We start from the raw sequence: 13436 nt of genomic DNA, 5'->3' as shown, positions 1-13436 counted from the left end.
GTTGATGGTTGCGAAGGATAGTAACAGGTCTCAGCCTCCTCTTCGGACTCTTCGGAACTATAGTCTAATGGGCTGTTTATTCCATAGTCGTATATAGAGTCAAGTCCCATGTCTTCTTCAACCTGAAACCGAAAACACATATATAAGTTTCCAATTAAAATATAAACGCTTATGTAACAGGTGATTTAGTAACAAAAGATCCGAGATTCATTAAAATCATAAGAGAATAAGTTGAACAATGTCACATATCTGATTCATAAACACATTAAAAACATAAGACAAACATAGTTAAAACAAACATAAACTACAACGGACATATCATCTACTATTTCTTCTAAGTTAAAACAGTTCAGCCATTAGGTTCTTCTTTAGAGCTTTTTCATCTTCGTCTAGAGTTTCTTTCTTGGCAATGAGAGTGTCAAGAATGGACATCTTTTGGAGTTCTTTCATGCCCTCCAAATCCTTCTGTTTTATCTCCCACATGTGACTAAACTCTGCATATGGTGCAGCCTTCTCTTTACCTTTGTTCCTTAATTTTTTCATTGCCTTTATGCCATGAGGCCTGCTCTCGTGCTTACCAACGACAGAACCTGTAGATGGTGCAGCATCATCCGCTTTTCTTTTGTTAGAGCTGGTTGTCTTTGGAGTGGGGTTTATAGCCTCCAGGTTTACCCATTTATGTTCATAGCGTAGCACATTCCAAGCATACTCCAAACCAAACTTCTTCTTGTACAACTTAGTGTAGATTTGGTGAGCATTCTGCAGAATATCTAAATCGTTCATGCCACCAGCTTTCTCACTCTCTGCCTCTGCAAAAGCTCCACATAACCTGCTCACTTCCTTACTGATTTTTTGCCATCTTTGTCTACAATGGTCAGGGCGCCTAGGCTCAACACCACCAAGTACATGACTACTTTATTTATAATAGTCTCCTATACGGATCCAAAAGGACCTGCCTTTTGGCCATTCCCAACTATTGCATCCTTCGATGTGTTTAACCAGCCGCTTATTAGGACTAAGTCATCTTGTGTGGACCATATCCTTCTCTCCCTACATTGTTCTGCTGTCTCTTCTGATTGACTAGAAGGTTGACTCGGCTGTGAACTAGTTTGTGAACTAAAAGCAGGGATTTGAGAGGAACCAATGTTTACATTGGGAGCAAAGCTGTCATATGGGAAGTTAAGAAGGCTAAAGTAGGATTGAGACTGACTGTTAGGAGTATTGTTTCATTCCATAGCAATCAGAATTAAACAAGGAAGAAGCTGAGGCAAAGATATTATTGGAAAGTTCTTAGAGATTGGTTAAGAAAGAAGTAAATAAGATAGATGATAGAAGAGAAGTAAAAGATATGAGAGATTGAGTATTTGGGTCGGATGTAATATAGAGAAGTTAAGAAGATCATTAAATCAAAAGTTTGGTGTTGTTAGAGACTTTTAATTCTAAATAACCATTACCTACTTCAGTCAAATCAGAAGTAAATAAAGGTCATTGAGTGTTTTTTATATGTAAACCAAGACATTCATATTATTCATTACATACTCAACTAGTTTTGTTAAAGCATTCATATTATTCAGTTTTAAAAGTTTTAAAAGTTTCAAAGCTTTCATAGAAATCAGTTTTTAAAATTTTTAGACAACTCAAACCTAAAAAGCAAAACTACAATCAGAACTTATCCGTGAATAACCACTTATACGAGAACATGACCAGATGATAACAGGTTAGATGCTGAGACATACAAAGCAAAACAAAGTGACACTAAATTCACAACAACTCAATTATATTACACAAGAAATAAACCGAATCAAACATCTGAGACAAACACAAAACAATTCTGAGAAACTCATTACACAATCAAACAACACTTAACAAGCCACTACAATCAAATAAAATCTATGAATAAACACTTACACTGCTACACAAACCAACCTTGCATTCCATATAGTGAGTGTGACTTACATTTCAGTATCGAGCAAATGCAGGTTTGTCTGTGGGAAGGTTGTTAAAGGGTGAGGGACCAGGGTTCGAGGAACGCCTGATGCACCAATAACCTACTGGTGGATTTAGATATCCACAGTGATGGGTTAGGATCGATGCCCTGCATGGCCAGCCTATGGGGGCAACTAGCAGTGAGCCTAGTGGGGTTCACGGACGGGTTGTCACAAGAATGACATAGGGGAAGGTGTGCGTGGGATGAGATGACTTTTACTGTTGATCTATATGTTATTAATGTTATGGTTCTGTTTAGTAGGTTGACTCAAAATTTTGGAAGATTATTTGATGTGGTGGACCCGCTTCTTTGTGGATTAAATAGAATTTAGATGTCTATAAAACTCAACAATTAGAGTTGTTGAAAATAGAAATGGACTAAAGTAAAATAGTACAATAGATAATTAATAGATCAATGCTAACTTGGCAGAAAGAAAAACGAGAAAATATAACTTTACATATAGACTAGCAGTTGATCCGCGTTACGCGCGGGAGTTAGATGAAGGTGTTTTTGTATATTGTTTTTTGGTTAAGTATTTTTTTTCTTCTTGCGTCTGGTTATGTTGTTTGTATGTTTTTCTTTGCTGTTTTGTTGGTTTTTATTTTCCTGTATGTTTTATCAGCTAGTGTAATGTAGTAAACTTTCCATTTCAAATAAATGTAAATCGTCTTGATTTTTTAATTAGTTTTTTAAAATATAGAATTTGAATTTAAGTTTGTATTGTAATAGTTGTTGTCTTGCTTAAGTCCTTAGTTGTGCTTAATTTAAATTATTTGTCATTTTTTGTTTGGATTGTTATTTGCTTATATTTTATGTTGTTGTAGGATATTTTTTAATTATTTTATTATGTAATTAGTAACATGTGCGAGTAGTTTGTTGTCAATACTTTTGTGTTTGTAGTCATTAGGTAGTGGTTTGTAATTAAAAATGTTTTAAAATGTTAAATCTATATATATATTTTAAGATACATTTTGGGTTCTACCTTTTTATTTATATTTATTTAAAAACTTATTTACAAAGTTAATCCCTAATAAATTTCCAAAAATGACAAAACTTCAGATTTTGTTTCCTAAATATTTTACATTCCATTCCAACTAAAAGTTACAGCAAAATCAATATGGAAACAGAAACCATGATATATTTAATCACACATTTGATCATATTTTGAAGATATTATATCTCTGAATCATTTGCAAACGAAGAAAACAACAATTTGATTTCTATTTTGTTTTCCAATACCTGTGAGTTTTGATTCTTAACTTGAGACAATCTTTGATTCACATTTATTTAAATATTATAATTAACATATATAAACTTAATAAAATTTTAAAATTTTAAAATATTACGAATATGTAAATTAAAAAAGTTTAAAATACTATATAATATGGTTATATAGTAGATGAGTTATAAAGAGAACATGTTGGAATTAATAAAATATCATTAAATTTGTTCTAACATGGGTTAAATCCTCATTTTATTATTTTTTAACACTATTAATATGTAACATCCGTGAACCGAAATCCCGGTTTAGGGATTGCATCGGTCGATGCAGAAGGTGCATCAGTCGATGCAGGTTTAGTTTTCTGCGTTTTGACTTAAGTTAAACGCTGCATTTTTGGCAAAAAGAGAAGGAAAAACCCTTAATTGATTCTTTTGTCTCATTAGTCGACCTTTGGCCGTTTTTGAGAGAAAACAGAAGAGAGAAAAAGTTCTTGAGAGCTCTTGGAGATTTTGGGTGATTTGAGGCAGTTCCTGTAGAGATCTGTAGCTGGGATCGTTGTAGGAGCTTTCTGGAAGTGTGTTCTTGCTTGTTTGAGGTTCAGATTCGTCTTGGCAAAGGTAAGTGCAGGACCATGGCTTATCTAAGCTAGATAACTCTCTAATTTGCTTGTTGTGTGTTGTTAGACTTGTTAGATTGATAATTGGGGCGTTAGGAAGCTTTCTTGTGGCTTGGGATCGAGTTTTGTGGTTGTAGGAACGAAGATCCGGCGAGAAGCTTTGGGGAAAACACGATGCTCGGCGTTGCATTGGTCGATGCATATCTTGCGTCGGTCAATGCAAGTGCGAGGACGGCGCATAAAACTCTAGGGTTTTCGTGTTATGTCGAGCATGCGATGGTCGATGTAGTGCGAGTGTTGGTCGATGCAAGTTCATCGAGCATCGACCGATGCAACCCTGTGTCGGTCGATGCATCCCCCTGTGGTGTCGGTCGATGCATGTTGGTGTCGGTCGATGCAGAGTCCTGGTTTGGTTAATTGTTGTTTGTTGATTGTTGTTTGATGGTTAGAGATGACTCTACTGCTTGTGTGTATAGCCCAGTAGATATGAGGATTGCCTTACTGAGTGTTTATAAAATACTCATGCATTGTAATTTGTGTTTGTGGTGCAAAGGCAAAGTGTGATCGTGGAATCAGGGCAATGAAGAGGAGGATGTTCTAGTGGTTCGCTTGGTTGTCTGGCTTCTGTTAGGTTGCTAGAGTTGAGTCCTAGAATGTTGTTTAGGATTGTTGGTTCTCTGGTTTATGTTGTTTGGATCATTAGTTTATGATTGGAATTATTACTGGTTATTATATTATTGGTTATTTATTGGTATTGTTATTTCCGCTGTTATTGTGGTTAGGTGGCTAGTGGGTATGTGACCATTAGTCGTAGTTTATTTATTACTATTTATTATTTATTATTAAAAAAAATGGGTCGGGTCGTTTCATAATATTAGAATATTTGACATATAAAATCAAGTTGATTTTAAGAGAATTTGTTAGAAATGACCTTTTTGGCATACCCCTTTTCAAAAATGCCTCTTTTTTTGAACATTTTCATTTTTGCCCTCTTTTACGCAATTACACTATGTTAAATTAATTTTTAGAATTTGTTTTTTAGGTTTGGGTTTCCAATTTACATTTAGAATATAGTTATAAGGGATAGGGTTTAGTATTTGGGGTTTAAGGTTTAAAATTTTGTCATTATATATATTAAAAGGGTATTTTTTAAAATAGATACTATGAAATGGTATTTTTGAAAAGTAAATAGAAAAAGGGTATTTTCAAAAATCCCCCTTCATTTAACTAAGACTGTGTAAAATAATTAAATCATTAGGCATAATGTGACTTAATCCTAGCGTATAGATGACTTATTATGTATTTAGATCCTTTATTTTTTGTTATAATAATTAAAAATCAAAATAGAATCTCAAATACTAAACAAAACAAACTAAATATAACGAACAAATGGTCATGAAGTATATTGCGGGTTAAAAAATTAATATAACTTTTAACCGTACCAACTGCCGGAAAATTTACTTATTTTTAATTTTCAAAACATCCAATATTTAACAAAGAAATACAACATAAAATATGAATAATAATAAAAATTATATGCACGCGGTGTACCGTGGGTTAAAATCTAGTTACTTACATTTCTGTTTTCATTGAGTTTTTTTTTTTGTTTCAGCCGTTTGGCCTTATTTTCTGTTAGCATTAAATTTGTGTTGGCCTATTGGGTCTTTAGTGGTATGTTTTTGAGGTGGGAATGATTTTGTTCCTTTTTTTTAATATCATGTCTCTTTAATGGATAGCAGATAAGCCATTTTTTCGATCTACAAGACAGTTTAAGTTTTCAAACAGTTTGAGTTGCATTTTCGAAAGAACCCAACAAAGATTTACAAATCTCTCTATTATCATATCCTCTCTGCTTAACTGTATTTTGGTTATTGAGGTTATTGAAACAGATGAAGCAGGATAGAAGTTCTCAAATGCAAATTCAATCTGCTCTTCCCAATTTTTCCGAAATCAGAACTGAGATGCCGATCTGGACTCAAAAGCTAGCGTTCAGAAGTTATCGGTATGTCCTAACCCAATCACTCTATATCACCTTTTTAAAAGTCTCAAATTTCATACATATCTTATGCAATTACATATCTAACAGGGCTCAACAGCTATTTCAAGTTCTGATATGTTTGGCGATGGACCCGATTATTCCAACTTCGATATCACTGTGAGCGAATTTATAAATTGGATTTCGTTCATGGTAAAGCTCAGAGTAGGATCAAATTCTTAAGCCTTAGTTGAATCTGATTATTTTTTAATTTATCTGGACTTTGTTCATTCCACAGGCGCAGCAATATATGTTATCTCTTGCGAACATAGCTGAAGAAACAAAGAATAACCTTCGAACATTACTTGTACTGTGGACATAATGTGGAACTCGAATTTCTGCATCTTTTCCTTGAACTGACGGTGTGTGCATCTCTTACATTCTTACATTGCTGGCGACTAATGTTAATTGAATTTTACTTGTGTTTCCCTATTCTTCTGTAAGTGTTTGTCTTTTGGCGTTTTAGTAGTTTTTCCTTTTGAATTTTAAATAGCTTTGTTTTTCTTAGCCGGCTATTTATATGATGTAGTTGTCCCTGAAGCTTCTTTTTTTTTTTTTTTGAACAAAGTTGTCCTTGAAGCTAAAGAGTTCTTTGCATATGTCTATCTCCTCCTGGTCTAATACTTTTAGACCTGCTTTTCAGCTGGTTTGTGGGTAGTGTCTTCAATATATGTTGATCCTGTATGTTCTGTTATTGTTATCATGTTAAGCGGTGGAGTTTAATTTTTATCCTCCCAATCATCTGTATTGTTGTTATACTTTCAGTTTCATTCTGTCGTTCTCTTTATATTAGTTTGGAGGCGTGGTTAATGTTTATGAAGAAGAAAAACAAATAATTTTATTTAGGATTTTGGACTTTTTGAGAAGATGATAACATTGGTGATCCTTATTATTTTCCATAAAGCTAAAAGAAAAAAACAAACTTGATCATTTGTTTGTAGTAGTAGCAGTGTGGACATCTAGAGCATAAGAGCATAGAAAACTTTACCGGTGAGAGACATTAAAAACTTAGACAGGTATTGTCCGTGATACAAAATGTAAACTTCAATATATAGTTTAGAGTTGCCACTATAAATTTGTTTTTTTAGCCTTTCGTATTGAATTACATTTTCAAGTTCATACTCTATGGTTATTGGACTAAGTTTCCTTAGTGTTTAGATTCGACGTGTCAGATTTTTGGACTACATGTTAAGAGGAAAAAACAATATGTATATGTTTCCATATATATTTTTATATTAAAATTTTAAAATCAAACTATCTAGCAACAATAGATCTGGCTTAATTTTGCTTACAATAATACTTAATTGTAATTGTATATAACGAAAGGGTCTGTTTTGCCAAGGAACAGAGTGATTGCTCTATAAAAGTTGACCCAGCTGGGTCAATTAAACAACAGATGATAAAGTTGCTAGTGGACAAACCATAACTGGCTTGTACATTGTCTCGCAGGCTCCATGCAGCAATTCCAGATACATGGTTCATGTCAGGCTCTGCGAGGACCATGGTGAACTCAAGTTCTGTGTTTTGAACCCTTCCGTGCGAACTTAGACTCTCTGCTCACTCTAACACCATGAACCAGACTACCACCATCGGCATGTTGGCTCAAACCCGAGTCAGAACGATGGGCTGTCCTCACACTAACTCTAACACGAGGGCTCCTCGGTCTCAGAGACTTTCTAAGACGTTCTTCTTTTCTGCATTCTCGCGGTCTCGCCTCGATCTATGGTACGTGAACGACCCACATCATTATCATCATCATCATCATCAGTATCACTATTATCACCGCAATCATCCTCTATGTATCTGTGGTGTCTGCGTCTTTTTCTACGTTTAGAGTGTAAGAGATCATAGCAGAAGAAACTACAGCAATAGCTAAGAATGTAGAACCAACAAGAGTCCAAAACCCATAGGAATCCGCAGAACCCGTGGATGATGATACAATGCCAAAACCCAACTTTGTATAGCATGTAGATGAAGAATAGAGAAAGTAGGATACGATTACGATTAAGGCGGTTTTAGCAAGATTCGCCACGCAAAACTTCTCAATGTAGCATATGAGATCCCAAGGTGATGGACAAACCGATTAACCGAACTGTTCCAAGTAATATTTGTTTTAGTTTCCGGCCTGTAAGCAGTCAAGTAAGATTATGGTAAATATAAGTGATGGTTTTTGTGTATTACCTGCAAGATTTTCCAGATAGAAAGTCAAGTGGAGAACTAAAGAAGTTTCCGATAGAATTAGAGAACCTGGTGAAGAATGAGTCCAACACGTTACCCATCACGACCAACTTCAGATTCCGATTATTATTATGGATAAGTTATACTTGTCTGCCGCAATAAGCCAATTTAACCATAATCATCAAGATTCAGGAAGCCATAATTTCAGAGAAGGGATGATCATATGATTAAACCGGGATGTGAAGGTTACGCTACTTAAAACCGGATTACAATGAAAAACAACTTGGATAGAAGAAGAAGCTGATCAGTCCATCCTTCCCTTTAGGATCCTCTCCTTAATCTCTGTTGGTGTTCTATCACAATGAAAGTATGTTTTAAGAACTTATTTTTGATAACAAAAGTGGAGAAACAATGAAGAAACCCATTAACGAGAAATGAGAACTTACACAATGTAAACATGTCCTCCCCAACCACTCAGACAATCACGGTCCACTGATGAGAGAAGTGCCTGGAAATGGAGGAGATGACATTATATAGGACTTCAACTTGCACCAATTTAAAAAAAAGAAGTGGGACTTCAATTGAAAGAGTGAGCATTGAAAGACTTGAATTACCCTTTTAGAGGAAGACGATGAAGATGGAAGTCAGGGAAGACAGTGAAAAGGTGTGGAGGATTGGCGAGGGACGCTTCAGGTCGCACAGGAGCGGACGGCGGAGTGGAGTTTGCAAGAAAAATGTTTTATTTCCAAGCATAAAAAACATGTATTATTAATGGATTGGGCTTTTAAAGAAATATGAAACAATGGAATCGGGATTGTTTTGTGGGTTGTGTAGAGAAATTGGGCTTATTAAACTGAATGAATTACTGATGTGGCAGCACCAGGAGTGAATAAAAGGTAACTTTATATATATATATATATATATATATATATATATATATATATATACTATATTGTTTTTAATATCTTACCCCGCTAAAATCATAGAAGTTTTGATTACCATTTTATATATTACATATGAGTACATATATTGAATAGATCATTAAAAATTGTAAATCAAGATTTTTTTCTTTCAATTTCTTTTGTTGCTTTATTTTGACCGACTTCCTGTTTTTTATTATGCAGCAAAGATACAAGATTCGAGGACGAATTTTTAACCAACTTCCTGCTTTTTATTATGCAGCGAAGATACAAGATTTGAGGACGAATTTTTTCTTGGCTGGTGAGATCTGATGCAGCAACATATTTGGAAATTATCCAAAAATCTATTATTATTATCTTTTAATTTATTAATTATAATTATTCTAGAATATTCTATGTGTTAGGGTTTTTATGATTTATTATAAATAACCTTTTTAGGCATTCTATTTTAGGGAGTTATTGATGAACGTATTAATAGAAAGATTTAAAGAGGTTTTGATAAACTACTATGAAGAGTATTCACAAATCCATGAGCTTTTTCGAAAGCACTGAAAGAAGTACTCTCAAATCCTATTTATCTGGTATTTGTAGGAATCAACGGATCTCTAGTTCTATCCCTAGAAGCTTCCTATTTGAACTGTAAGTTTCCAAATGACAAGGCGGCAATAACTCATGAACATGTGATACAGTTCTAATACAGTAGCAAAAATATGTATGTATAATTGTGTATACATTTTTATTACTATTAGAATCACACCATACTGTATAGTTCCATCATCGTTCAGTCTAAGTCTCCAATGATAGACTTATATAGGGTCTGAATGGAAGCACCCAAATGCCTCGTTTGCAAACGAGCCGCTCTAATGATCACCAATCAACAAATCGTTTGGAGAAGGCGGTTGGATATTATGATTGGGGAAAGCGTTTGAACATGGTGGTTAGAATCTGTTTTTGGTGGTTACAACCACTCATCCTAGCCACTATCAAAAACCAATGTTTGGCTTTATAGAGATGTTGCACAATTTTTTTTCTTCTTCTTTGGACACAAAGTTGCATAGTTTTATTTATTTTTTTATTGTTCAAACCCTAATCTTGATTTAATATATGTTACTATTCTTCTCAATGTTTTTTTCTTATGAAAAAATTAGTAAGCCAAAAATAAATAAAAATTTAGTAAATCAAAATTATGATTTGAATAGTAACATACATGGAGATTATGATTTTGTTAATGTCATATAATGAAGATTTTAAAAATAAACATTTGCTAATTTTGTTAATATCACATTTGATCATTTTGTTAATATCATTTAAATATATTAGTATTTTATATTATGAATTAGATAATGATTTATTATTTCATTTTTTAACTAAATTAATTTCAATTTTTTTATAACTTATACTATTCAACCGCTGAAATGTTACCAATCAAACTAAATACTCAACCGCTTTCTTTTATTTTGCCGTCTTTTCCATTCGCTAACTTTAACCGCTTTCTTTTTAACCACCTTCTTTACAACCGCTATAAAAATTTCAACTGCCTCTTTTAAACGTGGTTACCAATTGGAGCCATAATTGGAACCATAAAATACTTAGAGCAATAGCCTTTGAAATTCTTTGTATTTATTTGCAAATTTTCTGATAGCCTTAAATAAAGTACTTACAGCAATAATCTTTAAAATTCTTATTTCATTGTCAATAAATTTAAACTTGCATAAAATAAAATAAAAACCTTGAACCTATTTCAATTTATTCTTATCTTAAAATAGCTTGTTTTAAAAATTAATAAATAAAATATGTGAGATATAAGGAAAAAAAACACATAACCTTTTGCAAGGGATTGAAACATATAGTAAAAAAAAAAGATAAAGAATTTAAACAATAGATATTACATATTGTAACCCATAGAAAGTCGTAGCTTCAAATTTTGTCTTCCATTCCATTTATGTTTAGATATAATTTTGAAAATTCAAACAAAAATGGTGAAATATGAGATACCAAATTATTGTAAAAGATCTGACAGTAAAAAACAAAACAATACAATAGAATAATAAAACCCAGAGCAGAAAATATTGCAGGAAAGAAAATATAGGTCAAGTGTGGCGCAGGTGATTTGAGGGAGAGTCAGAGAGATATATGAGCTGCCATTTAGATGATAGAAAACAGCCGCCATTTTGTTTAGCCCAATGTCTGTTTCTCTCGACAAACTCACTTCTCACTTCTCATCAGTCAGTCATACACTCATACAGTTTTGAAAATATTATATTTCAACGTCAATATTTTGCTACTACGTATAAATTAATTTAAAATGAAAATTGGACAATAATTTAAGGGAAAACGTCCTGGTTCCCCATGAGAACTATGATATCGTACCAGATGGAGCCCGATCTTTACCCCCGTCCCAGATGGCTCTCATGAAATTCTTCTCAATCTATATACCCATATATCGGGATGTTATCGGTTTAAAGAGTGAACCGATACGATACCGTTCATACCAAATAGAAAACCAAAAATAAAACCTGACTGATGTTAATAATCCGACCCGAGACGATACATCTATAACACATCTATAACTCCATTAAAATCCCCAAATCCTCAAACCCTAAAAGCATAAAATTCTTAAATCGATCTTTGCAACCATGAGTACCGTTTCTGGAGGTTCGAGTGGTTCATCAAATGTTCGACAAAGAGGATTCGTCGTTGGCGTGCCTAAGAGATGCTGGTGTGGGGAACACATCGTGGCAAAGAATTCCAAATCCGAGCCTAATCCTTCTCGGAGATACTTTCGATGTCGAGAAGCAGCAGCAAAGAAGGTACTATGTTATGCTTTGTTTGATGTAGACATCGACCTAATCCAAATCCGAGCCTAATCCTTCTCATCAATTTTCATTGTATTCTATGATATAATGTTAGCTTGTGAACGATAACCACATCTTTAAGTGGGTCGATGAGGCATTGTTGGACGAGGTAGCAACATTGGGTGTTCAATTTGAGAGAGTAAAAGAAGAGATGAAAGAGCGTACAATAGAGACATTGCAAGAACAGAAGCTGAAATTTGAGAAGATGCAAATGGAGTTCGAAAAAGAGCTTTGTGAGAGGGTTGAAGAAGTTTTGTTGGAAGCAAAAGCTGAATTGCAATGTAGGATGAATAAGAGTATAATTGTATGTGTTTTCGGTTTTATGATCTTGTTTGCTCTGTTTAAGCTTGTATGATGAGCTATTGTAAACTATTGTTCGGTTGTAATCTATTGTTGTTCGGTTGTATGCTCTGCTTTATGCTCTTGTTTGTTTTGGTGTTGAGTGTGAACTCCTGTTGGTGTTGCTATTGCATTTAATAAGATAAGACATTCCACATTTCATAAAAGGCAGAACATGATGAACACATGTTCTGAAAACAAGCAGAATGATAACGTTTTGAAATCATGTTCTCAACATGATCACAGACCAAAAACATAACCCTACTAGTCTATTCGACCAAAATACAGATCCAACTAGTCTCTTAAACCAAAAAACAGACCCCTACTACCATAATCTTCAATATTCAGGCTTGTGAAAGTCCTCCACCACCTTGAGATAGTCCTCCACCACCCTGAACAACTTCTCCTCCACCAGATTGAGAAAGTCCACCACCATCTTGAGAAAGTCCACCACCTTGAACAACTTCTCCTCCACCACCCTGAGAAGCCTGAAAAACCGCAAATTTCAAAAAATGAGAACAAGAGACTCATCTTGAGAAATAAAATGAGAAAAAACCGATTAACAACCTGTGTTTGATTCTTCTTCTGGTGGTACCTACGGTTATGCTGATCAGAACCACAAATTCCACAGTGCATTATCCTTTTTTTATGTTTTGGTTTCTTCTTGACAGGAGACTCATTTACACCTGGCTTCCTCTTCTTGTCTGCCTTGGTTATCTTCTTTCTCCCAGGTTGTGGTGGCTCAGGTGGAACATGAACATTCTCACCTAAAGTCGAAGGCCAATGACGAGCACCCCTTTGTGGAGTAATGCCATTTGTGTAGTTAAGCCTCCACATAGCAGTTCGAAACCACTGGCAGACATAGTCATCAGCACTTAACGTCCTCTTCAGAATCACTCCATAGGCATGCTCACATGGAATACCACATATTTGATATTTTTTGCAGGTACAAGTCATATTTTGTAAACTAACTCTGTGTTTGTCTCCATCCAGTGTGACTTCAAAGCACCCATTAGTAGAAGGATGCACCTGGCATTCCGAAGCTTTGTCATGCTCTTTAGCAAGAAACCTTGCCACATATGGAGTACATAAACCTGAAACATCAAAAACCAAGAACATTGCATTAAATATGTAGAAATCATAGACAGTCTTTGAATAAAATCATAGACAATCGTAGAAAATTGCATTAAATTTTGAATAAAGTTAATTACCTTTGTGAGAATGAGAGAGAGCTGAACGCTTGGCAATCCGAACCATAGACAGTCTTCTAACTGTCTCCAACAT

General features: G+C 34.4%; 2 protein-coding genes, 1 long non-coding RNA gene and 1 pseudogene across 3 annotated transcripts in view; 1 reads left to right on the top strand and 3 right to left on the bottom strand.

The window, feature by feature from the left end:
• Positions 7344-8198, bottom strand: LOC104752952 (annotated as a pseudogene).
• LOC109127394 lies at positions 8241-8549 on the bottom strand. Its single transcript, XR_002033996.1, has 2 exons — positions 8485-8549; positions 8241-8391 (listed from the first exon to the last, which is right to left on the bottom strand). It is a non-coding gene; the product is annotated as an uncharacterized LOC109127394 (long non-coding RNA).
• LOC104726559 (uncharacterized protein At4g04775-like) lies at positions 11285-12578 on the top strand. The gene is made up of 2 exons (XM_010445442.2): positions 11285-11768; positions 11869-12578. The coding sequence occupies exons 1-2, from the start codon at positions 11595-11597 to the stop codon at positions 12166-12168; spliced, it is 474 nt and encodes a 157-aa protein (XP_010443744.1). The 5' UTR covers positions 11285-11594; the 3' UTR covers positions 12169-12578.
• LOC104752940 overlaps positions 12680-13436 on the bottom strand; it is a 7373-nt gene continuing 6616 nt past the window's right edge. The window contains exons 5-6 of the mRNA XM_010475209.2: positions 12748-13221; positions 12680-12683 (exon numbers count right to left, since the gene is read on the bottom strand). Of these exons, the coding sequence (XP_010473511.2) occupies positions 12680-12683; positions 12748-13221 (478 nt within the window). The remainder of the gene's footprint in view (positions 12684-12747; positions 13222-13436) is intronic.

Source organism: Camelina sativa, chromosome 2 (genome assembly GCF_000633955.1).
Source record: "Camelina sativa cultivar DH55 chromosome 2, Cs, whole genome shotgun sequence".
NCBI classification, from domain to species: domain Eukaryota; kingdom Viridiplantae; phylum Streptophyta; class Magnoliopsida; order Brassicales; family Brassicaceae; genus Camelina; species Camelina sativa.
This window is presented reverse-complemented; position numbering and strand designations above follow the sequence as displayed.